This window comes from Colius striatus, chromosome 3 (genome assembly GCF_028858725.1).
Source record: "Colius striatus isolate bColStr4 chromosome 3, bColStr4.1.hap1, whole genome shotgun sequence".
NCBI classification, from domain to species: domain Eukaryota; kingdom Metazoa; phylum Chordata; class Aves; order Coliiformes; family Coliidae; genus Colius; species Colius striatus.
Genome location: NC_084761.1, coordinates 130,496 through 158,250, shown reverse-complemented (window position 1 = coordinate 158,250; position 27,755 = coordinate 130,496). Strand labels below are relative to the sequence as shown.

Genomic DNA, 27,755 nt, shown 5'->3' with positions numbered 1-27,755 from the left:
GGGGCCGGGGTCGCCCCGCCGCCCACGCACCTGGCAGCATGTCGGGGGGCCGCAGGCAGAGCCGGCGCTGCCGCCCGTCCTGTCCCGCCAGCCAGGCGCTGCCGCCCAGCGCCGGCTCCCAGCACACGCGCGTCGGCGGGAAGATGTCGTCCTGGAAATACTCCTTCTGCGGGGCGAGGGGCGGTGAGGAGGGGTCCCGGCCTCCCGCGCCCCCAGCACACGCGGGACACCCCCAGCTTACCCTGACGCGCGGCACGCGGAAAGCCACGGGCTCGAGGCTGCTCTGCCCCAGGCGCAGCGCCCGCGCAAACTCCACGTCCCGCAGCTCGCACGCCGGCTTGGGCAGGAACGCAAAACCCTGGGGGCACGGAGGCGTGGGCAGGGGCTGGCAGCGGGGCCAAGCAGCACGGTCCCCAGAGCCCACCCCCGTTACCTTGTGGGGCTCGGTGGAGGTGAAGCTGTTGCACTCGAGGAAATAGGGGGGCTCGGGCGTCACCTCGTAGAGGAAGACTCTGGTGTCGCCCTGGGGAGGGAGCGAAGTGGGGCTGGCGGCAGGGAGGGTCCCTCCACAGGCAGCCCCCAAGGCTTGTTTGTGGAGCAAGGCCTCACCTTGCCAGTGAGGAAGACCACGCTGGTGTCCTCATCGTAGAAAGGCAGGAGGGTGGAAGGGGCTACGTCAAGGCTGAGGACAGACACGGGTCCCTCAGGCAGCGCCTGCGCCCGGTACAGGAGGATCTTCCTCTCGCTGCGGCTGCGGGGACGTGACAGGGTGGGCTTTGGGGAGGGGGCACACGGTGTCCCGTGGGGGACTCCAGCCCTGCTGTGTGTGTCCCTCCTATTTGTTACCTATCAAAGCCGGACACCAGGAGGAAGTCGCCGCTGCAAACCCAAACCAGGCGTGCCCCACGGCCCCCCTCGGGCCCTGGCCCCTCCTGCGAGGGGTGAAGGTCGTCCTCACTGTGTGGCAGAGCTGGGAGTGCGGGCAGGGGCCCGCGGGGGTGTACCCCCAGCTCTCCAGCTCACCCCCAGCACCACGATACCTGCAGGGGCTGAAGGCTGCGCCGGGGCTCGTAGAGCCGTAAGCGTCCATCTTTGCTCACTGTCGCCAGCTTCATCCCATCGGGGCTCCAGGCCATGCTGAAAATCTGGGGAGACAGATACTGTGTGCCCCCATCTTTGCCTGGCCAAATGCATCCCCTGGCATGTCTCCAAAGTCATAGAATCACTGAATCCTTTGGGCTGGAAAAGCCCTTTAAGCCCCTTGAGCGTGACCATTGACTTCACCCTGCCCAGCCCAGCACTGACCCACAGCCCTCAGCACCTCAGCCCCACGCCTTTGGGATCCCTCCAGGGCTGGGCACTGCCCCAGATCCCTGGGCAGCCTGGCACAGGGGCTGACACCCCTCTCAGGGACACAGTTCTGCCTCAGCTCCAGCCTCAGCCTCCCCTGGGGCAGCTGCAGCCCATTGCCTCTTGTCCTGTCATTGCTGCCTGGGAAGCTGAGCCTGACCCCCAGCTCCCTGCAGCCTCCTGTCAGGGAGTGTCAGAGAGTGCTGCTGGCTGCCCTCAGCCTCCTCTTCTCCAGGCTCAGCACCCCCATTCCCTCAGCCCCTCCCTAGCACCCTGTGCTCCAGCCCCTGCCCCGGCTCTGTCAGTGTGCCCGTTACCTGGTCGGTGTGTCCCTGCAGGCACAGGGCCTCCTGCCCTGTGCCCAGCTCCCAGATCCGCACCGTCATGTCGTAGGAGGAGGAGACCAGGAGGTCGGAGGCCAGAGGGTGGAAGCGGATGGAGTAGATCTTCTCCGTGTGACCTGGGAGGCCGAGCGGTGCGTGGCCGTTGCCGCCTCACACCAGAGCCCAGGCAGGGGGCTCAGCATGCCCCCTGCCACACTTACCTTGCAGCACGGCCTCAGGCTCCCGCAGCGGCTCCCGCAGCCCTCCCTCGGGGATGCGCCACAGACGGATCTTGGCATCTTCACCCGCTGCGGCACCAGAATGGGGAGGGGGACGGTTAGTGCGGCACGGCCAGTGCAGGGGGCTGTGCCCGCGCATTGCCTGGTGCCGCCACACGTACCCACGGCCAGGCGCCGCGTGTCGAATGGGTCCCAGCAGAGGTCAGCCACAGCCACGCCGTTCTGGATGGTGGGCACGGCCACATCGGGGAGACGGCCAGGCCGGGAGTGCTGCGGGGCAGAGCAGTGGGTCAGCTGTGCTGCACTGCTGTGCCGTGCCGTGCCGCGCCACGTTGTGCTGTGGGTACCTCAAGGATGGCGATCTGCCCACCGGCAGAGAGCAGTGGGAGGGCGACGCGCAGGCGGTTGGCGCAGAAGCCATCGCTCTCACCCGGCGTGGTAAGGCTGAGCCCCCGCAGGTTGGTGAGATGGGTGTCGCGGTGCAGCACCCTGCCCTGCGCATGCCGGAACCGGGAGCTGGGCCCTGGCACGGGCAGGGGGACGGGTGAGTGCCGCGGGACCCTCCCCGGGCACTGCCCTAGCCAAGGCCCTGCGCAGCCCACCCTGCTGCCTGCTCACCCAAAATGCTCTGGAGAGACTTCTGGCTGGGGCTGCTGGCGAAGCCACTGGAGGGGCCGGTGCTGGCTGAAAGGGAGCCGCTGGTGCTGCCTGGTGAGGCCAGCGAGGACGGCGATGAGTAGCCGCTGCCCTCCTGCGGGACAGAGAGCAAGATGGCAGGAGGTGCCAGTGTCCCAGCCCTCCCCTTCCCTGCAGAGAGAGGGCAGCGGGGACCTCTGGCACCACATCCCCCTTGCTGCCCTGGCCCCTCCTCACTGCCCTGGCAACCCCACTGCCCAGCAGCCTGTACTCACGCTCCGGTTGGTGTCAGTGTCGGTGGGGCCGGTGTCACCGTCAGCGGGGCTGGTGTCAGCCGCCTGTGGCTGGGCGCAGGCGATGACCGAGGAGGTGAAGGTCTCTGTGGGTCTCCGTGCGGGGTGTAGGCTCACCCTTCTCACCTGCTGGCGGGCAGGGCGGTGGGCAGGGAACAATGGCAGCCCCCCGGCAATGCCACCATGCAGGACACTGCCCACTGAGCCACGCTGACCTGCTGGCTGTCCCCTGCCCACCAGGCCTGGGCACTGGTGGCTGGCAGCATCCCGGCGCAGTCAGGGAACAGATCCTCATGGAAGTCCTGGACGGACTGAGGGAGAGGAGATGGGGGCAGTTGGGTGTCCCTGAAGACCCCCAGCCCCATCCTTCTGACACTTGGCACCGCCTGGGCTGGGGCACCCCCCAGCACTGCGGCCCCTCCAGCCACAGAGCCCTCTCCTCATGAGCTGCAGCTGCTGCCCGCCGGTGCTGGGCTGCCTCAGCACCCCTGGATGCAGCCAGCCTAGCAAACGGCACCCAGCTGCCAGCACTGCTGCTGACAGCACTCAGCTTCCAGCTTCAAAGCACCCAGCCCCCCCGGGTTTGACACCTGAGATCCTGCCCCAGCACACAGACTCTGCTCCCCAGCGCTCACATTTTAGCCGCTTTGACACGGCTCTAAGCACCAGCATTTGGGATCTGGCACCCAGCACCTGACAGGAAGCACCCAGTGTTCTGGATCCACTCTCTAGCACACTGCATGCAGCACCCAGCTTCCCAAATCTGTCCCCTCAGACACATCCTCCCTGACCCACCTCCAGCTTCCCAGATCTGCCCCCCAGATGCAGCCCTCCTGACCCACTCCCAGCTTCCCAAATCTGACCCACTGCCAGCACCTGGCTCCCCTCTGCTCCTGCTCTGCCCGGCCTGGCAGTGCCTCTGTCACCCTCCGCTGCGTCCCCCACGGGATGGACCCGGGCAGCCCCTCACCTTGCGCGGCACCACGTAGCTGATGGGGACGAGCGCGGTGTCAGTGAGCTGCAGCACACGCAGCACCTCGCAGGCCATCACGTCCAGGGCCAGGCGTGGCACGGCCGCCAGCCCACGCGTCCTGCCCTCCATCCGGCACTGGGTCACTGCGGGGCGGGCAGGGCAGCCATGGGGCCGGTGCCAGGTGGGGACCAGGACCCCGCCAGCGCCAGCAGCCCCACATAGGCTGTGGGCTCCTTACCCGGGGTGAGCGCCGGCTGCACCACTGCTGCCTCAAAGCAGTACAGAAGGTTTTCTCCCTGGAAAAGAGGTGGTGGGGATGGGGTGTGAGTGGCGCTGTGGGGAGCGACTCCTGCACCCACGTGCACCCTCCTGCACCCACACGTGCCCTGATGCACCCCCTGCGCCCCGCTGCCCGCGCACCTCACCTTCCCTGCCAACACCAGCAGTCTGGTGTCGTCGTCGTACAGCGGGATGGCTGCCCTGCAAGGCAAAGAGGCTGCTGGGCTGGGGTCCCTCCGGGTGCAGCATCCCACCAGCCACAGGATTGGACCCTGCACCTTCCTGCTTGGCTGAGGCACAGCCCCCATGCACAGCCCTCACTGCTCACCCCTCACTGCTCACTCCTCACTGCCCACTCCTCACTGCCTGCCCCAGTGATGGCTTTGCAGTGGGATGGCACTGCCGGCTGCCCCCGGGCCTGGCTGCATGGTGCCTGAGTGATCCCTTGAGCAGCCGCGGGGCATCCGCTCCTGGCCCTGCACCCTGTGCCTGGCGACGGCTCCCAGCCCCGCTCGGGGAGGCCGCTGGCACCCACAGGGGAGCCCTGGGGCTGGCCAGGCTGGCTTGGCGAGTTTGGGGCGGGCGCGTGGCACACCCCGGCATGCTGCTGCCTCTCCCGGCACCTGCGGTCCCAATCAGCCCCGGGAGTGCCCCGTGGTGGGGCCATGCTGGCTGCAGCGTGTCCTCGTTCCTGTCCCGTGCCCTGTCCCAGCCTGTGGCCGGGGGTGCTCAGTGGCCATGGGGAACCATGGCTGGGGGTCACTTGGTAGCTGGAGGGGGCAGCGGTCAGACGGGCTCCGTGACTGGAGGGGCCTGTGGCTGGGGGATGCTGGGTGGCTGAGGGGACAGTGGCCAGAGAGAGGCTCAGTGGCTGGCGGCCAGAGGGGCCTGTGACAATGGGTGCTCGGTGCCCACTCTGCTGCCCCTCGGCTGGCACAGAGGAGGGGGCTTGGTGGGCAGAAAACAAAGCAGTGGTCCATTACTTTGGGCTGACACTTGGGCGGCTGTGCACAGGGGAGGGAGCTGCACTGTCCCATGCCATTCTGTGCTGTGCCATACTGTGCCATGCTGCACTGTGCTGTGCCGTGCCATGCCATGCCAGGCTATGAGGGAGACGCCTGTACTTGCCCCTGTAGCTATGCCACTTGTGCCTGTACCTTGGTGCACACACATCAGATGCACTGGGAGCCCAGGGACACTGGTGGTCCCGGGGAGTCCCGGGGAGGTTCAGGGGCTCGCGGGGTCCGGGGGGTCCCGGGCGGGCCCCAGGTGCGCGGGGGCGGGGCCTCGAGGCCACTTTGCCCCGCCCCTCCTCCCGTGCCCAGCAGCCAATGGGGCGGCGGCGGGAGCGCAGGCCCCGCCCCCGCGGCTTTAAAGCCGCCCCCCCGCGCCCAGCGCCGCCAGAGAGGGGAGCGTTCGCCGCCATGGACTGACTGGTCGGCCGCCCGTACGGTGAGTCCCGTGGCCTCGGGCGCCGCTGCCAGACCCGCCTCGACCCTCTTCTCGACGCCGCGCCGGGAGCCCGCAGGGCTGCAGCCCTCGGGAGAAAGGGGGTTGGAGTAGGCGGCTGGAATCTCGGGGGGATGGTGGGGCCCAGTGGGCCTCTGCTGGGCCAGGGGCTCCCAGAGCCGACCGCCCGCCCTCCCTCACTTGGGGCAAGGGGTCACCCAGGCCGTGGCAGCACGCAGGGCGTCCGAGGCTGCAAGACCTCGGTCGGGGGTCGACATGCCCTACTGCCTCTGAGGCTGTGACCAAGCCTCGGGGCATCCAACCGTCCCCTTCAGGGCTGGTGGAGAGGACTAGGCCGAGTGGGGAGGTGGCCGTGCAGACAGGACAGGCAGGCAGGGCCCTGGGCCTCCTGCCCTGTTTTTGCCTGTCCTGCCATAGGTTTTGTTGGGGGTCTGTCCTGGGGACATTGGCCTGGTGCTGCTCCTGTCATGGGGAAGGGGAGACTTGTGTCTGGGTCTCATGTGGAGCGTAGCTCCCTCTGGCTGCAACCCACCCACCAGCAGAAGGGCTCCAGGACCCCCAGGGACCAGCACGGTCCTGGGCTGGTCCCATACATCTCACCTAGTCACAGCAGATGTGGCAACAGAGCTTGCCTTTTGGGGTCAGTCAGAGGTGGGAGCTGCAGGCAGCAGCCTCCATCACCACCCTCCTCAGTGGAGGGCTTGGCCAGGGTGGGGTTTGGCTGCCCTCACCCTGCCTGTCCTTGGGGGACAGTGTCCCGGGTTGCTGACTCGTGGAGCTGAGCAGGGTCCCTGGGCAGTGCCGGCAAGGGAATCCTCATGGCTGGTACATAGGGCTGGGTGCCAGCAGGGCCTCAGCCAGCCTGGCAGCCAGCCGGCAGGGATCCCCTGGCTGCCAGCTCCCAGCACACTCTGTCGCCAGCAGTATGTGCTGCAGGGTCTGGCCCCCTTGTCCTCTCTGGGGGGGGGGGGGGGGGGTGACTGTGCTGCCGTGGGGTGGGTGTCCCTGCCCGAGCCTGGCTCCCTCCCAGGCTGGCAGCTGCCATGAGCCAGCGCACCCCAGCAGAGATGCTCCAGCTCCAAGACCCCTTTCGCTGACCAGAGACCCCCACTGACGTGCCCCCCGCGCACCCTCTTTGCCAACGCACCCCACGCCAGCAAGTCTGACGCTGGCCTGGCCCCGCCGGGGCTGTGCCGCTGCCCACGCAGCTCTGGGCAGTGCCGCCGCCGAGGATGACACTACTGGGTGTTGTGGCCGGGCCGTGGCCGGGCGGCCCTGACGCAAGCGCAGCCGGCCCGGCCGGCCCGGCCGGTGGGACGCGGCAGGAGGAAGCGCTGGGGGACAGCCCGGTCACCCCGTCACCCCGCAGGAATCTGCCCGCACGGCCGGGGCCGCGCGTGCCACCGTCGCGGCCTCCTCCCCGCCTCCGCCAGAGCTCGGGCTGCTCCGCAGGCGCTTTGGCTGCCGGAAAAGCGGCTCTGCTGGTTTTTCTGCTCACCGGCACCTGAGCCGGGGAGCGCGGCCGGGTCAAAGAGGCAGGAGCGGACCGGAGGGGCCGGCGCACGCCCGGGAATGCAATAACCAGGCACATTCCTACGGGGCTGCTGCGGAAACCTTAATGAAACCGGGAGGAGGGGGGAGCTGCGGCGGCGCGGGGTGAGCTGAATAGGAGGAGGATTAAGGGCTTAGTCCTGCATCCCCTCGGCTGGCTCTCGGGAGGGGGCACGTGCTGAGGTGGGCTTGTTTTGTGGCTATGACACCGACCACCACCCTGCAGTGCCCAGAGCTCGGCTCCCTGTGGGACCCCAGTCCCGGTGGCTGCTGGTGGGGAGAGAACCCGCTAGCAACAACGGTGGCTTGCTTTGGCTGCAGGGCCTCGCTCACCGGTGCAGGAGGGACATCCCAGGCATGCCGGGCTCCCTGGGGACAACAGCCATATCCTAGGGGCTGCCCTGGCCCGTCCTGCGCTGGTGTCACCCTGCAGCACAGGGAACCACATCAGCCTCATCCTGAGCATGCATGGTGGGTGCACAGTGCGCTGAGCCCGCACCCTTGGCAGGCAGCAGGATAGGATGGTCTGGCTAGGGGGCTGCAGGCAGGGATGGGGGGGACACAATGCTCCCAGCCCAGCAGGCTGGCAGGGAAAGGCTGAGCTGGGACGGGGGGAATCTGAGCCCAGATCCTTCCCGCAGCCGGAAAATATGAATAATTCGGCAAATATCTGCGGTGCAGGCGCAGGGGAGCCCAGCCAAGACAGCAGCAGGCTGCTGGCAGGCCGGGCCTCACACCTCCAGCACAACCAGAGCCCCTTCTCCACCGTTGGAGACCCCTTGGGACCCCTGCCCCTGTGTTTTGGGGAGGTGGGCACCCCAGTGCCCAGGTTAACCCCTTGCTGCCTCGAAACAGTGGCAGGGTGTGTAGACGGCATGTGGGCAGGATGCTGCGGTGTTTGGCGGTACTGGGGGAGGCGGCGGAGGTGGCGGGTGGAGTGGTACTGCCGACCTGCCCAGCGCGCGTGGCATGGTGAGGTGAGCCGAGGGCGCAATGCATGGCTGTGGCCTGGCTGGCCCAACCTGCCCGGAGCAGGAGCCTGGCAGGCGGGGAGGAAATGCCAGCGTAATTAAAGGGACTGGGAAAGGGAGAGAGCCTGGGAGTCACCAGCTGGCTGCAGCTCCGGACACGTCAGTGAAACCCGACCCTGGCATTGCAAAACCAGCCCCGGCCTTGGCAGCCTCCTGCTGCCCTGGCCCCGCTCTGGCGCTGCCCACCCAACTGGCACCCTCCTCTTGAGGGCTGGTGAGGGGTCCCAGGTGTGCCCTCAGCCCCAAAGAACATTTCATGAGGGCTCCATGGCGCTTTTTCGGCTCTACTCAATCCTTGTGCCGTAGCATGAGTGTGTGGAGAGCCATGATGGCAGCAAGGAGTGGTGGGGAGGGGGCTCAGTGGCCCCCTGGCTGACTGTGGCACAGCCTTTCCCCAGCATCTGAGGGCTGATGGCACAGGTCATGGCAGGGCAGGTGCTGGTCAGGCCAAGTGAGTCAGGCAGCTGTGGTGGCCCTGCCCTGCACACCCCACCCTCAGCTGCACCCACTGGGGCCGCAGCAGGACAAAGCTGCCGCCACGCCGAGCCTGCTGCCGCCTCTGTGGTGTGGAGACTTTGCTGATGAGGCCACAGCGGGTGTGTGGGGGGGCACACGGCCCATGTCCAGCCCCTCCTGCAGCCGCGGCACAGGATGCGGTGTCCTGGAACCAGACAGCCCTTTCCCCAGTGCAGGGGTGGCTGGGGCAGGCAGCACGTGCTGCCATGAGACCCTGTGGCCCCCAGAACGTGGCGGGGCCCCTTGTGAGCTGCAGGGGCAGCAGAGCAGGTCAGAGGCACTTCACGGCCCTGCCAGCCCAGTTCCCACCGGCAGCGCCTGGCCTCTAACCTTGGCTGGATCTCTCTCTCCCACAGAACTGACACCATGAACCAGCTGGTCCTTTACACGCTGCTCTTCTGGGTGCCCAGGCAGCTGGCTGGGGCGTGTCCTGCCGGCTGCCAGTGCCATGACCCTAAGACCATCCTGTGCGCGGCCCGACGTGGCCAGAGTGTGCCCCAGGGGCTGCCCCCCACCACCCTCTCCCTCTACGTCTTTGAGAACGGCATCACGACACTCAGTGAGGACAGCTTTGTGGGCCTGCCTGCCCTCCAGCTCTTGGACCTCTCCCAAAACAAAATCACCAGCATCCAGAAGAACGTCTTCCAGCCCCTGACAGAGCTTGTCAACTTGGACCTGTCCTCCAACCTGCTGCAGGAGATCACCAACGAGACCTTCCATGGGCTGCGGTTGCTGGAGCGGCTCTACCTGCAGAGGAACAGGATCCAGCACATCCATGCTGCTGCCTTCGACACGCTGGAGAACTTGCTGGAGCTGAAGCTGCAGAACAACCAGCTCTGGGCCGTGCCCCCCCTTGACCTGCCTAACCTCCTGCTGCTGGACATCAGCTGGAACAAGATCCCCACCATTGCACCGGCAGCCTTCCGTGCCATCAACATCGAGTCCCTGAAGATTGCTGGTCTGGGCCTCACAAGCTTAAGCGAGGAGCTCTTCCAGGCCCAGAACAACCTCCATGAGCTAGATGTCTCCGACAACCTGCTGGAGCACGTGCCAGGGGTGCTGCAGCGCCTGGGCAGCCTCACCAGGCTGAACCTGGCCGGCAACGCCCGCATCACCCAGCTGCCCGCCGACCACTTCCGCGGCCTCCACAACCTCCAGGAGCTGGACATCAGCAACCTCAACATCAACACCATCCCTCGGGACTTCTCCCGCTTCTTCCCACGGCTGCGGGCCGTGACGGCCGCTGGCAACCCCTTCAACTGCATCTGCCAGATGAGCTGGCTGGTGCAGTGGGTGAATGCCAGCGGCGTGCTGCTGCGCCGGCCCGAGGAGACACGCTGCCACTTCCCCCCTAAGAACTCCGGCAAGCTGCTGCCCCGCCTGCAGTACGCCGACTTCGGCTGCCCCACCACCACCACCACGCTCCCGCCCAGCACGCCGCATGCCACCATGCTGCCGCCCACGCTGCCTCCCACCAGCGCCCTCCTGCTGGCGCCGCCACAGCCCAGCACCGCTGCTCCCACCACGAGGGCGCCGGCCCTGCTGCACAGCTCCACGCCGTCGCCCTTCAGCGGCGCCCTGGCGCTCACCAGCCCCCCGCCACCCCTCTGCCCACCTCGCACCTGTCTGAACGGTGGCACCTGCCTCCTGGGTGCCCGGAGCCACGTGGAGTGCCTGTGCCCAGCAGGTTTTGCTGGCGTGTACTGTGAGGCAGAGGTGAGGACCACGACGCCGTCCCCGGCTACGTGGCCTCCGGTGCAGGGCCGGCGCGTCAGCATCGCGCAAGTGGGCAGCACCTCCCTGCGAGTGGACCTCCAGAACTATGTGCAGTCCAAGGCGCAGCTGAAGGGCATCCGCCTGAGCTACCGCAGCCCATGCGGGCCGGACAAGCGGCCAGTGATGCTGCGCCTTCCCGCCTCACTCTCAGAGTATACAGTGCGGGCGCTGAGGCCCAACTGCACGTACCGTGTCTGTATCGGGGCACTGGGGGAGAAGGGCTCTGCGGAGGAGCACTGCGCTGAGGCACAGACCCTGCCCGCCAGCCAGCAGCAGCACTCGCCCGTCACCCAGAGCAAGGACGGCAGCCTTGCCCTCATCATCGTCCCCGCGCTGGCTGCCGTCCTACTGCTGCTGGTGCTGGTGACAGCCGCCATGTACTACCGGCGGCAGCGCCGTGCCAAGATGGGCACTGGGCGGGACGTGGGCCCGCTGGAGCTGGAGGGGGTGAAGACTTGCCTGGAGAATGGGGACTTGGGCAGCCGCAAGGCGCCCGAGGCGGCCGTGCTGTCCAGCAGCTCCGAGTGCGAGGTGCCGCTCATGCAGTCACACTACCCCAGCAACAACAACACCCCAGGGCTCAAACCCTCCTATTTCTGAGCTGGAGGGTCAGCGGCAGCCCCCAGCAGGGGGGAGGTCACAGAATTAAGAGGGGAGACCCCCAGACCCTTGACGTGCAATTTGCAGGAGGAGACAATGTCACCACTCAGTGCCTTGGTCTCTATGACTCTGTAGAACGTGGGGAGCAAAAGAGGGGACGCGTGAGGTTTTCATCAGAGGGTTGAGGGGAGGCTTGTTTTAGCTACTGCTGAAAACAAAGCTGCCATGTGCCTGGGATAAGGGACGTCCATGTGCTGGTAACAGGGGCCCTTTAGCGCAGCACGACCTGGGACTCTTCCCCTCCCTGGAAGCTGATGTGAACAGTAAGGCCTGGCTGAGGTGCTGGGACCCTCGGGACACCCAGGCCGAAGGAAGCACCGAAGAGGCAATCCGGGAATTGAAGCTTTAAGAACTCAGAATATTTATACAGTTATTTCCCATTTCTTCTGGGAAAACACTTTTTTGTTTCTAGTACAGATTTGTGTACATCTCTTTTGTAAAAGCGGAACAGAAGGTGGCTTTTGTAAAAAAAACAAGAAAAACAAACCCAAAAACACCAGGAGTGCAACCCCTCTGTGCAGGGCCAGGGACTGCCCCGGCAGAACAGCGGCACGCTGTGCCTCGGCCGCCCGGGGTGTTGGCGAGTGCTGGGATGAGTCAGGGGGGAGTTTTCCTGCTGGTGGGGGAGGCGTTGCCCCCACCGAGCTGCGTCCCCACTGCAGGCTCCAAGGGGGTGTTCCCAAAAAAGAGGCCACAAGTTTGCAATGGGCCACTGCCCTGTGCATCATCCAGCCTGACTTCATCCCTCCCTGCCTGCCAGATGGCTCTGGGGCCAGTGGCCGGACAAACAAGCTGTGCTTGACCTCCTGACATCAGCCCCTGTGGCACTGGCACCCCAAAATGCCCGGGACAAGTGTCAGCCTGCTCGGTGCCCCCCAAACTGGGGGGCTGTGCTCAGAGCCCAGGCAGGGCCCCCGCAGCGAGCCCCCTCCCCCGGCCCCGCTCGGTGCGCGGGGCAGGCTGGGAGCCGGCGCTCGGCAGGTTCCTGCTGCCAAGTGGTTTTTGCTCCAACCCTCTGGTTTTAATCGTTTTCCAATCCTTTATCTTTCGGGCTGGAATTTTCCAGGTTGGGGCCCTGCCCGTGGAGGTATGTTTGATTTGGAGAGAATGAGCAAGCGGCGGGCTGGAGCGCCGCAGCTGCCGCCAGTAGAGCCGGGGTCACGGTGGTGCCGTGGGCCACCGGCCACACCGGGACTGGCGGCTCCCCTGGAGCCACAGCTCGGCCGCGGGACACGGCCCTGGTCCGGCAGCGCCGTGGGGAGGAGGCAGCTCTGGATGTGGTTAGGGGTGCGGGGCGGCGGTGGGGCCATCTGGTGCCGGGCCCTGGCTCCCAGGTGGGCTTCCGGCAGGGCTGGCTCCCATTAGGGCCGGCGCAGCAGCAGGAGGGGCCCCTCGCCGGCGCGGTGCGGTGGCCACGCTCGCCCGCTCAAAGGGCCCATTGTGGTCCTTTCCCCACAGATTTTTCAAATTAACATCCCAAATTCCTCTGAAAATTGCTGCTGTGTAAATATTTTCACTGCGAGCTTTGTATATTTTCCAGCCCTGTGAGGAGAGGAGAAAAGGCTCCGGAGGAGCTGCAGCCTTGCGCCGGGTGTGTCCGGCCGGCTGCTGCCGCTGCCCCCCGGGCCCGGCCGGGCATGGGGCAGCCCCTGTGTGCCATCGCTGGGCTGGGAGTGACGGGCAGCCCCTGAGCCCCTTCCCTGCTGGCTCCTCTCTCCCCCTCCTGCTGCTCGGCTTCGCCACGTGTCCTTCCCCTAATGCAGCTCTTTTCCCCGCCTGCAATCAGCTGGAAGCTTGCAGCAGACCCCTCCACGTGCCAGCTGGGTGCCGCAGACCCCCATGACCGCTCGGTAAGTCCCACTGCTCCTGGGGGATCTTTCAGCAGCTCCACAGCAGCTGCATCTGCCTCGGATCTACTGCAGCGGCTGCCCCGGCAGCGCAGGAGCAGCGCAGGGACTCAGCTCCAGCGGTGCAGCACAGCCTGGGAGCACCGAGCCCAGCTCTGTATGGTGGCATGGCAGAGACTGGCACCAGCCGGGGTGGGGAAGGGGCCGTGGCTGTGGCAGGGCTTGGCTCCCCATGGGACTCAGAGCCCACGGACACAGTGTCTGTGCCCAGCCGTGCCCAGAATGAGCCCGGCAGCCCCTCAGCCCCTTCCCAGACCCGTCAGGAAAAGTCCCGCCGGCTGCTGCCAGGGCCAGCACATCATGCAGTGTTGCTCATTCCTGCGGGCTGAATCAGCGCTGGGGAAGGATTGCAAAACCCCCTGAAAGAAACCCAAAAAAAGTCCCTCTCCATCAGGGCTGGTAACCGAGAGCCCCAGCCAGAAGCCACTGGCAGAGCAGTGGGGAGCTCGGTGGGGAGCCAGCTTCACCACGGCCAGTCCCACCACCCCCAGCCCTGCCACATCCCGGGTGCCTGTGGCCTCCAGAGGATCATCCCTGGCCCCATGGAAACTGAAGCCGGGTCCCCCAGGACCCCTGGGGCCCCACGGCCAAGGCAGAACCTGGGGGGCACGTGCTGCCTGTGCCCCCCCCCCTGCAGCCCCACACGCCACCGGCTGCCGGGAAGAGCATGTGGAGAGGCTGAAATCCCGGCGGCTTCCTGGAAAGCCGCAGAGGCCGAGGCCGTGGCCATCTGGGAGCGATTTCGGCACTGCTGCTGCCTTCCCGCCCCAGGGCCCTGCGCCACGGCTATTTCGGGTTTGATAGGGTGTAATTACCGGCCCAGCAGCCACCTCGGCGTTAACCCCTTTGTGTGGCCGCCCAGCAGCATCTTGCCCCACGGGGCTGGGTCCTGCCAGGCGGCAGGTGATGGGGCGGCCAGGCAGGAGCAGCAGGGAAAGCCCCTTCCCCTGCAGCCGCCAGCCCAGGCAGCTGTGTGAGGAGGGGGTGAGGGCAGGGGTCTCGGGGAGAGCAGGGATTGGACTGTCCTGCTCAGGGCTCTGCCACGTCACGGGAGAGCAGCAGCGCTGGGGCCTTGGGATGGGGCAGGGATGGGCATCAGGGTCCTACTGAAGCTGGTGACTGGGGGAGGTGTTGGGGTGATGGTGGGATGCGCTTCAGTGGGGTCGTGTGCCTTGGAGCATGTGAGGTCTGGAGCTGGCAGAGGTCAGGGCTGTGAGCTCGGCCACTACGAGCCGGCTCAGCCACAGCCAGGCTTTGGCAGGAACAGGGGCTGCAGGTGGGTGCTGGTGGCTGAGCACCCCTGGGCACTGTCCTAGGGAACCACAAAGGCCTCGCCACGGCTCGCTCTTGGGGCTGGAGGAACCAGACAGCCCCAAACCCCTCTGCAAACACCCTGCCCTGCTGGCTCCCTGCTGGCAGCTCCCAGCTCCAGCACCTCGCATCTCCGCTGGACTTTATACCGTGACAGGCAGTGGGGATGCAGCTGCCCCCATCTTGGCCCCTGCCCTGTAGGGATCTGCCCAGTGCTGGCTCGCACCGTGGGGAAGCAGCTCCCCAGGGCCCTCGCAGACCTAGTCACCTCAGCCCTAGCAGCCTGGCTGCAGCCCTGAGCCGGCCGTGGTACAGGCAGGAGGCTGTGGGCAGCCCCAGCTGTGGTGTGGGCAGGAGGCTGTGGGCAGCCCCAGCTGTGGTGTGAGCAGGAGGCTGTGGGCAGCCCCAGCCTCCCTGAGGACATTTGTGGGACACCGAGAGATTCGGAGGGCACAGGGGAGCTACTGTTGTTGCCGGCCCCAGTGCAGTGATGGCGCTGACTTGGCCAGTGCTGTGCTGGGCGTGCGGCAACGGGGTCTGGTTGCTGACCCCAAGTTGGAGCCGGTGCTGGTTACAATTTAGGGCAACAATAACCTATTGAGGCCCCTTCCTGGCTCCTGCCCTGCTGCTCCTTGATCTAATTAAAAGGGGGTGGGGGAGACAAAACCCGAGGCGAGCGGAGCGACGGGTACCTGACAGCAGCATGTTGAGGACCATACCACAGAGGCAGGCTGTGGCCCCCCACGCCTCCTGCCACCAGCTCCTTGAGGAGTCTGAGCACTTGGGGGAGGGCCAACTCCTACACACAGCCCCGGCACAGCCAGGGCACTTCAAAAACGGGGTTTACATGGTCACAGAGATCTCACCTGGGCATGGGATGGGGGACCCCAAAACATACTTGTTGATGTGAGGGTCAATGAGACAGTTGCCACTGCTCTCTGCCCTCTTCCCCCATGGGTGCTGGCAGGGGCACAGCCACTCCACAGGCATGGGCACTGCCGTGGGTGTGCTGCAGGGGTATCTCCCACCTTAGAGCACCCCATGGTCCCGCTTTGGGATGCTGTAGGTGGCCTGGAACACATGGTGCCGGGTGGGTGGGCAGGTCACCCACAGAAGGGTGTGGTGAGACACGGTGGGACATGGTGGGGATGCGGTGGAATGTGGTGCAACGTGGGCTCCCGGCCCCTGCTGCCCAGCCAGTAATGAATGGTATGAGTTTCCTGCCCGCCCACCGATTGCTTCCTCAAAGAGCCTGGATGAGCTGCTGCGGTGGCGGCGGCTCCCTGCTCCCTGCTCACGGCACGGCTGGCACTGCCATGCCGCTGGGCCATCCTCCAGGCCCCACTCCGGCCCCCACGGCCATGCTGGAGACTCACAACAGGCACCACAGCCCCATGGCTGCTCTGCCATGCCCTCACTGCCGAGCCTGACCCCAGCCTGCAGCTCCCCTGCTTGATGTCTGGGCACAGCCCCCCAAGCCCTGCATGCCCTGCCCTGGCTATGGCTCTGGGGCTCCCCAGCATCACCCCCTGCGGCCCCCCTCGGGACGGCTCTGCCAGAGGGGAAGCGCAGCCCCCGCTCGGCCCCGCAGCCAGGAGCCAGCCCAAACCCCCCTCTGCCATTTGTCATCTCCACAAGATTTACAGGCGGGGGAGTGGCTGGGGCTAGAATCACAGCCTAAAAAAAGCACCTCCTGCTCCTTGGCAGCTCCCCGGCACAGAGGGGTCCCCGTGTGCCCCAGCCCCTGGCCCCTCCCCGCAGCACAGCCTGGCGTGCCGTGCCGGCAGCCCCCGCCAGCCGCGTTCCTGGCGGCCCACAGCCTCGGCAGCCCAACCAGCCGCGTCCTGCGCAGAGGGGCTGACGCAGCCCGGCGCCTGCAGACAATTTATCTCTGCTGGCTTACCCGGCCCCGCGCCGGCGGGAGGCCCCAAGCCGGGCTGCCAGCAGCAGCGGCACCTGGGGTGATCCCTGCTGGATCCTCTGCTGGCAGCAGTACCAGATCTTGGGGCATCCCCAGCAGCCAGCCTTGTGCCACGGTGTGTCTTGGAGTGTTCACTCTGGACACTAACGGTGGCTGGTTGCCTTGCCCATTGTGCCTGGAAGCCACAACCCACTCACCCCAGAGCTCGCAAGAGGCACAGGGCTCCCCGGCAGCCCCTTGCCAGCTCCCAACCGCTGCTGCTGCCATGGCACTGGCGCCTCCATGGTGCAACCCCCACCAGCTCTATCCACTGCTGTCAGTCCTGGCTGCTGCCAGCACCGGCCTGGAGCTGAGACCACGGCACAGGGGATTCACTCACCTGCAGCACCTGGTCGTGCTGCCCCAGTTCACGTGCCCACCCAGCTGGCAGCCACTGCAGGCACTGCTGGTGCTGTCCCCAGCAGTGCCACCACCCACAGCAGCACCAACACCCAAACGGTGCCGGGGACATGGCCACGCCATCCCCAGCCTCGTCTCCAGCTCCGTGTCCAAGCGCTGCTGCTGTCTGGAGCTCTCTGCTGCCTCCTGCTCCATCTCTGTCCACGTCCTCATGTCCCGAAGGCCCCACTGCCCGCCCACCCAGTGCCAAGTGCTGTCCCTACCCGGGTGAGGTGTCCAGTGTCACGGTGAGCATCGCTGCGCTGAACTGCCGCGCATCCCACAGCTTCACCTCCCGCTCCCGCATCTGCAGGGGCACACATGTGGCGTCGGTGGGCACCGGGGCTGCCCAGCAGCACCACGACACCACTCCTTCCCCAGCCAGCCTCCCTCCATCCCCAGAAAGTGCCAGGTCGTCTGGCAAGGGCACCTCTTACTTTAACAGGGAACAGGCCACCCAAAGGGCACGAGGCCGGGACATCCCCACGAGGACTGTACCTGGCTGAACCCCACGGAGATGAGGCAATCGCTGGAGCCCATCCAGAGCAGCCGGCAGTCCTTGTTGTTCTCGTGTCCCAGGACGCTCTGCAAGGCACAGGACACACGACCATCAGTACTGCCGCCGGCAGCACCGTGAGGGACACACGGCGCCAGCAGCAGCTGTGAGCCGCCCAGGGCTGAGCACTTGAGCCAAGCGCCGGCTCCTGACCTGGCTGAGAGATGCCCATGGTGACGGGGCAGCAGGGGCAGCCTGCAAGCAGTGACAGCCCCGAGCCCCCGCCCTGTGCCGCTGCCGGCGGGGCTGCTTTGTGGAGCAGTAGCAAGGAACGTGAGCGTGAGGGGCAGGAGGCGGCTCCCTGACCCCCTGGGACTCTCCCCACAGCTGGTGAGGGAGCCTGGGGGGCAGTGTGCTCTGAGGAAGCTGCTCCATGACGGCAGGCATGGCTGTGACTGTGGCCATGGTGCAAGAGGAACTTACTTTCCCAGCCGCATCCCCTGGCTCTTGATGCGCGGCGAGTCCCAGCTGCAGGAGCCAGGTGCCCCATGTGTGTCCAGGTGCTACCGAAACACACAGCGAACTGAGCCCGGCCACAAGCCCCACACTACCCTAACCCCCCACAGCCCCAGCCAACACCTCATCCTGCCACCACCCCCGGCCCCAGCGCCGCTTTGCCAGGAGCGAGGGGGGAAGAGCCAGCGTGGGGCTGTGGGGAGCTACTTGCTGACTCCCATGTGGGCCCCAGATGGGCCCTGCGGTTCCTGGCGTCTTGGTGGGAGCCGGCAGCTGGTGCTGGCCCCACGGTGCAGCCCCTCGCTGTCGTTTGCGACGCCTCAGTCAGAGACTGCTAACGATTTCGGAGCTGGCGTGGAAAAGCAGAGGGCTCTGCCAGAGCCAAACCCAGCACGGCACTTCCGGCCCCTCCACACAGGGCAAGGGGGGAACCCGGCGTGGGGGCAGCAAGGATGGGGTGGGCACAGGAAGCTGCCCACGCATCCACAGCCCCAGGCTGGCAAGCACCACGAGCCGCAATCTGCATACCCGTCAGTGTGAGCTCCGTGCACCACCGGCCATGGCCACAGCGTGCTGGCCAGTCTGCCATGGCGGGGCTGCAGCCCCGATTGTCCCCGGTGGTAGCAGCCCCGCAGCGATCCCCACTCTCCAGAGAGACTCGCCTCTGGGGCAGCAGAAGGTGCATGGTGCGAAGCTCATCCCCTCGGCTGTTGCACACAAGCCTCCTTGCCAGCACAAGCCAGACACCTACCAGCCAGCGCGGCTCACGGCACAGCCAGTGCCGGCCAAGCCCAGCCCAGTGGTCCCAGCACAGGGGCAGGATGTGGGGCAGGAGATGCCTGTCCCCCACCCCCAATGCGCTGGCACCGGTGCTGGCTGCCGGGGAGAAGGCCCTGGAAAAAGGAACGGATCCCAGGATTGGTGCCAAGAGAGATGGGAACCCTGGGAGCTGGGCCCAGCTCTCTCATCAGCCAGGAGAGCACTTCTGCACCTGAGCCGTGCGGCTGTGGCAGCCAAACCCCAACAGCTCCAGGTTCGATCACTGACCATGCTGGCTCCACTGGGCCCTGGCACTGCTGCTGCCAGGACCCTCCGACCATGCAGCAGCAGTGGAGGCAGCCGCGGGGGCTGGGCTGGCAGGGAGCAGGGGATGTGGCTGCGGCCCCCAGCCCGTGCCGTGCCGTGCCGTGCCGTCTGCAGCCTGGGACACGTTTTATGCATTAGTTCCATCCCAGCTGCGCAGCACGTACGGCAGCAACACGGGGGGGGCGGGGCTGGGCTGCTCCATGCTCCGTGTTGGCTCAGATACCAGCTGTGCAGGTGTTGCAGAGGTGGGCACATGGACTGTGTGGCAGCCAGTCCTAGAGGGTCCCTGGGGACCCCCTGCCCTGTGACTTTTCCCCTGGTGCTGAGGGTTTTGGCAGGAATGGGGCAGTGTGACCTGGCACTGATGGTGGTCCCTAGTCAGTGGAGAGCTCTGGGGTGGCCGTTGGGGCTGCTGTGGGTCCCTAGGATGGCAGATCTGGGCAGAGACCCTGGAACCGAGCCTGGGGTGATGCCAGGATCCTGCTGTGACAGACCAGCTGCAGCCCAAGGGATGGGCATCCCTCCCGAGCTGCTCGTCTCCTTGGCAGGCCGAGGAGCCCACCAGCTCTAGGCTGGCACAAGGGGAGCGGAGGAGGACTCCCAGCTCCCTGGCCACGCTAGTGCTGTGGCAGCCCAGCCTCCTCCAACCCATTGTGTGGGTCCAGCCCAGCTGGTTTTAGGCAGCCCAGGCTGGGGGAAGCTTGTGCTCCCTCCTCAGAGTCAGATCAGCTGCACGGGGAGGGTTTCCCATCATCATCCCTCTCCCCATCCCTCCCAGAAGAGGCTGGGGGTCTCCAGCCATGCCCCTGTGCAGCCCAGAGCTGCACCCGCTGTGGGGGCTGCATGGGGCCAGCGCTGGGGAGTGCAGCCGGCTGTGGGATGCAGCTGCTGGCAGCAGTGCCGCGCCGGGGCCCGGTGAGATGGTAACAGCTGCCCTGGGAGCGAGCGGCTCCTTGGCTGCCTGGGACAGCCCGACATGGAGTAAATGCTGCTGCAGCCCCGGGGCTAGAGGCAGGGCAGGGCAGGCCAGAGGTGGGAGCCCAGGGCAGAGCCGTGTGGCTGGATGGGTGGGAGGTAGCTGGGGCATGGGAGTCACAGCTCTGCCCCTGGCAGAGGTGCAGGACAGCTCAGCCCTGCCTGTGGCTAGCAGACCCTGTGGGAAGCTACCCCAGCAGAGGGACCTGAGCCAGGCAGAGCCACCCCTTTGCCAGGGGGTGCCAGGCCTCCAGGTGACCAGGAGCTGCCAGGGGACTGCTGGGATACCAGGCATGTGCACGGCACTGGTGATGCTCCCGTAGCCATCATGCCACCAGCACTGGCCCCTGTCCACTGCCAGGCACAGGGTGTCTCTATCATGGTGAGGAGGAAGGACCGAGGTGGGTCTCTCAGATCCCACTGGCCAGAGCAGCACCACCATGGTGCCCATTGCCCCAGGGAGCTGGGCACCATCAGTACTGGTGCAGGCTCTGCCTCTTCCACAGCCCTCGGGGTAGGAGCTGGGCAGGGGAGGGGGACCCGCTGGCCACGGGGGCTGGGCAGACTGCAGCACCCGTCCCTCCTCATCCCCTCATGCAGCCCCTGGTCCTGCAAGCCCAGCTATGAGGCTGTTCTCAAACCCCCAGAACACCTTTGCCTTTTTGAGAAGGAAATGCCAGGAGCCCCAGTCAGGTCAAGCAGTGAGCTGGGGGCTCCCACAGTGCTGTGCCAGCGCCTGAGCCCCTGCCCCAGGTTGGCAAACTCTGACCTGCACCCTCGTCCCCACACTCTGCTGAGCCGGGGACAGCCTTGGCCAAGCAGGGCGGGCCGGAGCCCACATCCCGCACCATGCTGCTGCCTCATCCTGGATCCTCCTCAGCTTCCCCACGCCTGCCATTGCAAGCAGCATTCCTGGGAAGGACAGCCGAGAGGGAAGCAGAGCAGAGGAAATATAAACAGTCCCGTGCAGCTACGCTGGGGAACAGAAGCATGAGAGCGGCGAGCACGCCGTGCTATAAATAGGCTGCCCAGAGCCAGGCCAACTTTTTCAAAGCTTCCCACGGTCTCCTTGGGAATGTGGGATGCTGTGGACCTTCCCCCAGCCCGGAGGAAGCCGTTGCTGAGGCTGGGAGTCAGGTACCCCCGGGGTGACCTCAGCGTGGGATACCGCAGAGATGCAGCAGCGCGGGGGAAGGCTGAAGTTCTCCCTATGGCCTGACGTGCTTTGCCCCAGCCAGTAGTGGCCAACCAGCCCCAGGCCAACAGATGGATCGTGGGCAGTGGTGACATATCAGGGTCTGTGGGGTCCTGGCTGTGAGCTCGGCTGGGTCTCCCGCTCACCACAGCATTGCCTGGCCACCGTGGCACTGCTGCTCACGCAGACTCTCTCCCTGCTGCATCCTCCTGGCCTGGCCAGGGCTGATGCGGCCCATGGGATGGTAGCCACAGTCTGGGAGAGGGGCTGGAGTCCCTGTCCCACCCCTGGAGCCAAGGGCAGGGGTGAGGCACCCCCAGCCTTGGGGAGACAGCACAGTCCTTCCCCACACCGGCTGTGCTTGGAGGGCTGTGAGCCCTGGCTGCTACCAGACACCAAGCTCTGTCCCAGCTCGGTGGGGAGACACAAACCCTCAGGGACACCCTCCCAGCTGTCCCCAGGCACCCTCAGCCCTGTCCCACTCATTAGAGCAGAGCTCATTGACCCGTGAGCAGAGCGTGCGCTCGCCTGGCGCGCGCAGCCATTCCCTCGCCCCCGGCCCTGCTGAAGCACAGGAGGGGGGAAGTTTCTCATGAGAACGCAGCCGGCTCCTCTCCATCCCACACCAATGGTGCTCAGCAGCCCCACAGCCCAGCTTTGGCAGCACTTGGCCCCACACAATGCTGCCCATCATGCTGCTGCCTCCATCCTGCCCCTGCCAGCCCAGCAGCCCAGGGCGTGCCAGTACCCAGAGGACAGGGTGAGCAAGCAGAGATGCCACCTTAGTAACCCTCCCCATACCCAAATTATCATCCTGCACTGGTCCCAGTGACCCTCCCAGTGCTTCAACTCCCAGCTCAGCACTGCATCCCTTGTCCCCTCACGCTGTGATGTGACCCATGCTAGGGGCAGGTCCCAGGGGGCTGCCTGGGCATTGCAGGGTGTGCAGGGACGGGCGCAGCGGAGAACAGCTCCAAGGCAGAGATGGAGCCACAAGACAGAGGATGTGACTTGCTTCTAGGGTCAAGGTGAGGAGGACAAGCATCAGTGCCTGTGGGAGGGGAGGGTGGGGGGGGGGCTGCGGCAGCGTGGCTCTGGGATGGGAGGAGCAGAAGATGGGACCCCCGGGACCTCTCCAGAAGAACGGCAATGCTCAGCCCAGCATGGCTGCATGGGGAGGCACGGCAGGACCTACGGCAGCAAAAGGGCGGCTCTGGCGTCAACACTGAGGAGGGAAGCTGAGCAGTAGTGGGCTGCAAACACTGCTCTAATGCTTGCAAAGGGGCTGCTGCAGTTGCAGCTCCTTGTTCCAGCCCAGATGCAGCGCTGAGGGGCCAGGGGTCCAGCAGGAGGAGGGCACTTGCTCTCCCAGGGGGAACTGTGGCCTCGGGTATGTGCTGGGCACTGTGCGGGGTCAGCCAGAGCCTGGCCAGACTGCGTCACATGCTGCTGCCCGCTGCTGGGACATGCTTACAGGAGATGCCAGGGGCGAGGCCAGGGCACAGCCTCATCACCCACCTTCAGTCCTCAGCCCAGAGACCCGAGAGCACAACGGCAGGCCCCCACTGTCCTCCCTGCCATGACTGACTGGCTTCTGCACCGCAGTGAGCTGGCAGCCATGCTGAGCCTGCGGTGCAGAGGGAGCCCAGCCCGCAGTGCTGCCGGGGCCAGTGCAGCTGGAAAATCCATCAAGCTGCTCTGCTCACTTGCTCACTGCTGCAAAAGAACAGGTGACTTCAAAGGCAGGAGCTCATGAGGTGCTGGCGCTGCACAGCGGCCCCGGCATCACCCAGCGCTGTAACCGTGGTGGCCCGGGGGATACGGAGCCCTGCCAAAGAACCCGGCCCTCCAGCAACATCGGGAAAGGGAAAATACAGTGCAGGAGTGTTATTCTTCTTGGCTAAGCAAGCCCTGTGCAAACGTCCAGAGGATTTATGGCATTTTAAAGTTTTCCCCTTCAGCACAGTCCTCCAAGACTAAACACCTTCATCAATCCTCAGCTGGCCGGGGCTGGGGCTGAGGCTGAAGCTGAGGTGGAGGCTGGGGCTGGGGCTGGGGCTGGGGCTGAGGCTGAGGCTGGGGCTGGGGCTGAGGCTGAGGTGGAGGCTGGGGCTGGGGCTGAGGCTGAATCTGAGGCTGGGGCTGGGGTTAAGGCTGGGGCTGGGGTTTGGGCTATGCTGCTGCAGTGAAGGTGCATATTTCTCTTGGCAAACCCTGAGCACCAGCCCTGGGCTGGATCAGACAGCAGCAGAGGGAAGTGAGCTGCCTGCTCTGAACAGCCATCATCATTCACACATTATTTTTAACAGCTCAGCGAGACAGAGTCCACCTTCCCCAGGAGACTTGGCTCGAGCCCATCTCTCTCACAGCTTTGCTAAACACCATCGTACAAACCGGCAGGTCTGGTGCGGGGAGCGAGGGCAGACGGAGAGGGCAGCAATGCCTGGCCACCACTGGGGAGGCACAGGATCAATTTGGGAGCAGAAACTGTCACCTTCCAGCCATGCCAGTGGCACCCAGAGCAGGGATGCATCACGGGGGCCACTCGAGGTCTGGAAGCACTGTGCTCTGGCTCACGTGCACGTGTAAGTCCCAGGCTCACACATCTGTGTGGTGATGGTGTATTGACACGGCTGCCTGCAGGCTCAGGGCACTGCTCGTACCCTCAGAAGGCATCTGAGGGCCTCATGGGACCTCAGCACCTGGGCTGCATGCAGCACAATCCCAGCACAGCGCGGTGCTGGAGCAGCCACTGCCTGCAGCTGGTGCCGGGGCTCACCGCCATGCCGGGGGTCACCGCTGTGCCAGGGGTAACGGCTGTGCCAGGGGTCACCACCATGCTGCGGGTCACTGCTGTGCCAGGGCACAGGCAGCAGAGCCTATCAGCTCCCCGAGCCCATGGGCAGCCCCCACGCTGGAGCCAGGGGAGGCGCGAGAAGCAGCAGAACCCGCTGTGGCCATCTTGCCCACTTCTCTGCTGCATCCCTCCCCTCCCAAAGGCTCCCAGCCCCTTCCGCGGCGAGGGACAGCAGCCACCAGCAGTCAGAGTCCTCCGGCCACGGGAAACCTCTAATAAGATGCTGTTCAACCTCGAAGTTGAGGCTTAAGATCTCTAATTCCCTAACTGCTGTTACTTGCTGAGCTGTGTGGATCCAGCTGCCCAGCCCTCACCCCAGCAGGTCTTCACCCTCCCAGAGCCCTCTGCTCAGCTCCTGTGTGGCACTTCAGAGCCCAGGAGCCTGTGGCCGCACCACGGCCCTCAGTCTCACAGGGCTCTGGATCACTGCCTACAGAGCTCACTGGCCATGGCAGGAGGTCAGGAGTCCTCCATGCCCAACCCCACAGGGGCTGAGGGGCAGGATGCCCATTCCCCCTGCCCTCAGCCCTCGCTGTCACGGTGCCTCTCCCATGCCACGCCAGGGCTGGGACGGCGTGGAGCACTAAGCCCACCCCACAGCAGGCCCGGTTCAGGCAGGGGCTGCCTGCACTGTGCTGTGCCCTGCACCCGGGAGGGGTGGTACCTGGGAGGCGGCTGGGCTGGCTCGGGGGTCAAAGATTCGCAGTTTCTTGTCCTGTTGAGATAAAAAGAAAACAGTAGAGGGTTAAGGACCCTGGGGCCAGTGGGATTTGAGGCCGTATCAGGCAGAAGGCTGGAGCAAGCAGCTCCATTGTTTCTGCCCACCACCCTGCTGCCTGTTGTCCCTATGGATGGCTTGCATACTGTTCTCCAAGTCCTGCCGCACAGCGTGGGTAGGGGTACATCCCCAGGACCCCCCCAGCCTCACCAGGACTCCTGACACCCTCAAAGCTGCTCCCAGAGATGAGGGGAGATTCCAAAGCAGAGCCAGGGCTGGAGCCTAACTCTCGGGTGCCATCCTGCCAGCACCCGCAAGCATCCCGTGGGCAGGGGAGCAGGTTCTGCCCTGCCTGGTGCGCTGCAGCCAGACGGGGTGTGGGGAAGGGCTGGCTGGGGCGCAGGGGCAGCAGGACATGCCCTGGTGCCAGCCTTGCTGCCAGGGTACAACGTGAGGAGTGCAGCTCATGCTGGCTGGACCCATGTGGCACAGCACAGTGCTGCTGCAGGCCTTGGTGGTGCCTGAACAGTGGGTTCATTACCCAGTGTGCAGCTTGCCGACAACCACGCACTCAGGAGAGACACTGCTGATTTATTGCAGGTCAGACCCCTGATCAGGTGAAGACCCTTCCCCTGGGCACATGTAGCAGTAAGATGATTATGTCAGTCATAATTGTATGCAAATCACTAACACATTGTACAGGGGGTGTGAATTGTGTAACTGGTGTGTACAAACAGCACAGAAATGTTCTGACAGGGGTGCTGGGTGTGCGGCATCACCACCCAGCACCTGGGGCTGTGCAACCCTCAAAAATGCCAGCGCTGTCTCTCCTGAGCATGCGATTATGGGCAAGTTGCACCCTGGGTAACGACCTCGCTGTTTGGACTATGCTGGGGGTGCAGCGGGTTAGGGGCTCACCTGCAGCCCAGGGGGCATGGCTGGGGGGGGTTCAGCCCCGGTGCTCAGCCCACACGTGCGGCACGGGGCTGTGACTGCTCACTGAGCCTGCACACAACGCTGGGGCCCCGTTAGCTGTGCCTGTCTGCTGGGCATGGCTCTGCCCGCCCGGCACTGCTCTGCCCACCCATCACCCGTTTGGCACAGCTCTGCCAGGCCATCGCCCACCTGGCACGGCTCTGCCTGCCCATCACTTGCTGGCACGGCTCTGCCCGCCCATTGCCCCTCACCCATCGCCCATTCGCCAATTGTCCATAATTCACTGCCCATCACCCATCGCCCCTCACCCACTGCCCATCGCCCACCGCCCCTCGCCCACCGCCCATTACCCACCGCCCATCGCCCACCGCCCATCGCCCACCGCCCATCGCCCACTGCCTGTTGCCCACCGCCCGTTGCCCACTGCCCATCGCCCACCGCCCATCGCCCACTGCCCATTGCCCACCGCCCGTTGCCCACCGCCCGTTGCCCACTGCCCATCGCCCACTGCCCATCGCCCACTGTCCACCGCCCACTGCCCACCGCCCACCGCCCGTCGCCCACCGCCCACTCTCCCGCGCTCCCTCCGGCGTGTGTCGCTCCCCAGGGCGTGCGCGTGCCGCGAGCAGCAGGCGCCCCCTAGCGGCGCGACCCGACCCCCCCAGCCTCGCGCCGCATCCCGTTCCTGCGCTTTTTTCCCCAAACCGGGGCCTGGGAGCCGCCAGCCCGGCCCTGCGGCACAGACGTTCCCCAGGACGAGCGGCTCACCTTGCAGGAGGTGCCCAGGAGGCGGCCGTCTCGCTTCCAGGTCAGGCTCCGAAGCTGGTCCCCGTGTGCTTCCAGGGCTGCGGGAAGGATGCCAGGCTGAGCCTGGGCAGGGCTGCTCCTGCGGGTAGGATGGGCTGCCAGCAGCCACCCTGCTCCCACCCGTGCACAACACAGCACTTCCCAGGGGGAAATGGCCTGGCCTTTCTGAAGGGCTCAGCGGCAGCCAGAGCGGGGGCCAGGATTGATCAGGGCAACGTGCCCATGCACTGCTGGCAGCTCAACCCGAAAGACAGGAGCCCTGGGAAAGCATCAGGGCACTTGCATCCCGATGCTGCAGCTCAACCTCCTTTCCTCGTGTTAGCTGAGGTCTGGGCAAGGCTGGTCAGTAACAGCCTGTCGCACTCACTGGGAGAAAAGCTGCTACAAACACCCTCGGCAACGCAGGAGCCTTTTGCACCATGACATCAGAGTGCAGGGGAGTCTGTGCACACAGACGATGGGTGCTGTGGTGTCCTGTGCTGAAACGCCACCTGTGCTGCTTGTTCTGTGACACCGAGGCTGGGGCTTGAGCCCAGGCACCAGCACGGTGGAGATACACCCTGATCGCAGGAGCTGGTGGGCATGGCCATTCCTACCTGTCAGCGGCTCCTGCTGCCCCACGTCCCAGACAGTGACTCGCTTCCCTGCACCGCTGGCCAGGACGCCGTCTGCCGTGGGGTGGAACTGGAGCACATCCACAGGGCCCCCGCCAGGCGCCAGGGTCAGCCCCGCGGCACTGGGCATGTCCTGGCCGCTCTTGGGAAGGTGCCACACCTTCACCTGCAACCCCAGGGAGAGACAGGTCAGTCCCGAGGCAGGTGAGCTGTACCCATCTGTGTGCCAGCAGTGCTCGACCCGGGCTTGTTGCTTGTCCAGGCTTTGGTCCCTGAGGACAGAAGGTGACCCCTCATTGCAGCTCAGCGGGATCAGCGCCACAGGCAGCCCAGGAGAGAAGGCTGATCCCTGGCTGACACCATCTGCCCTGTCCCCTACAACCTGGGGATGTCCCACACTGTTCCCCAAGGCTGGCACCCTTCTCCACAGCCTCTTCTTATTCGCATCACTCTAGGCTTGTCTCCACTGGGCTCTACAGTGAATCCCAGGGACGTGCCTCCTTGGGACCCCTGGCACTAAGCACTCACCGTCTCATCAGCAGAGCCTGTAGCCAGCAGGAGCTGATCAAAGGGTGAGAAGTCAAAGTCTGTCACCACATCTGGAAGCAGAAGGGCAGAGGTTTGTCCTTACCTTATCCCTGCAGACACTGTGTCTGCCCAGCTTTGCTCTTCCCCAGCCTCAGACTCTTTTCATACACACACAGGTGCAGGCAGGCATGGGCAGCCAGCGCAGATCCAGCCCCACCGAGGTGTTTTGTAGCAGCTCAACTTCGCCATGAGCACCCAAGCCCCCCCAGGCTGCCTGTCAGGGTTTTGCACCCCATCAGCGGGGAACAGAAGCCCTGAGGGAAGCACCACACAACTGCATTTCCTGCTCTAAG

The 27,755-nt window shown here is 65.5% G+C and overlaps 2 protein-coding genes across 4 annotated transcripts in view; one reads left to right on the top strand and one right to left on the bottom strand.

The window, feature by feature from the left end:
* Positions 1-27,755, bottom strand: part of CORO7 (coronin 7) — a 33,271-nt gene that overhangs the window by 553 nt on the left and 4,963 nt on the right. For 2 of the 3 annotated variants that reach the window (XM_061992135.1, XM_061992137.1), the window contains 22 exons: positions 27,403-27,473; positions 26,857-27,040; positions 26,222-26,298; positions 24,464-24,514; positions 17,173-17,259; positions 16,899-16,981; positions 4,240-4,294; positions 4,053-4,110; positions 3,812-3,957; positions 3,057-3,152; positions 2,824-2,970; positions 2,531-2,663; positions 2,260-2,435; positions 2,074-2,182; positions 1,895-1,981; positions 1,668-1,810; positions 1,041-1,145; positions 847-932; positions 610-751; positions 434-523; positions 242-358; positions 31-166 (listed from right to left, as the gene is read on the bottom strand). In XM_061992135.1, the coding sequence (XP_061848119.1) occupies positions 31-166; positions 242-358; positions 434-523; positions 610-751; positions 847-932; positions 1,041-1,145; positions 1,668-1,810; positions 1,895-1,981; positions 2,074-2,182; positions 2,260-2,435; positions 2,531-2,663; positions 2,824-2,970; positions 3,057-3,152; positions 3,812-3,957; positions 4,053-4,110; positions 4,240-4,294; positions 16,899-16,981; positions 17,173-17,259; positions 24,464-24,514; positions 26,222-26,298; positions 26,857-27,040; positions 27,403-27,473 (2,379 nt within the window). The remainder of the gene's footprint in view (positions 1-30; positions 167-241; positions 359-433; positions 524-609; positions 752-846; positions 933-1,040; positions 1,146-1,667; positions 1,811-1,894; positions 1,982-2,073; positions 2,183-2,259; positions 2,436-2,530; positions 2,664-2,823; positions 2,971-3,056; positions 3,153-3,811; positions 3,958-4,052; positions 4,111-4,239; positions 4,295-16,898; positions 16,982-17,172; positions 17,260-24,463; positions 24,515-26,221; positions 26,299-26,856; positions 27,041-27,402; positions 27,474-27,755) is intronic. The other variant, XM_061992136.1, reaches the window with a different exon arrangement.
* On the top strand, positions 5,507-11,619 carry VASN (vasorin). The gene is made up of 2 exons (XM_061993820.1): positions 5,507-5,545; positions 9,018-11,619. The coding sequence occupies exon 2, from the start codon at positions 9,028-9,030 to the stop codon at positions 11,035-11,037; it is 2,010 nt and encodes a 669-aa protein (XP_061849804.1). The 5' UTR covers positions 5,507-5,545; positions 9,018-9,027; the 3' UTR covers positions 11,038-11,619.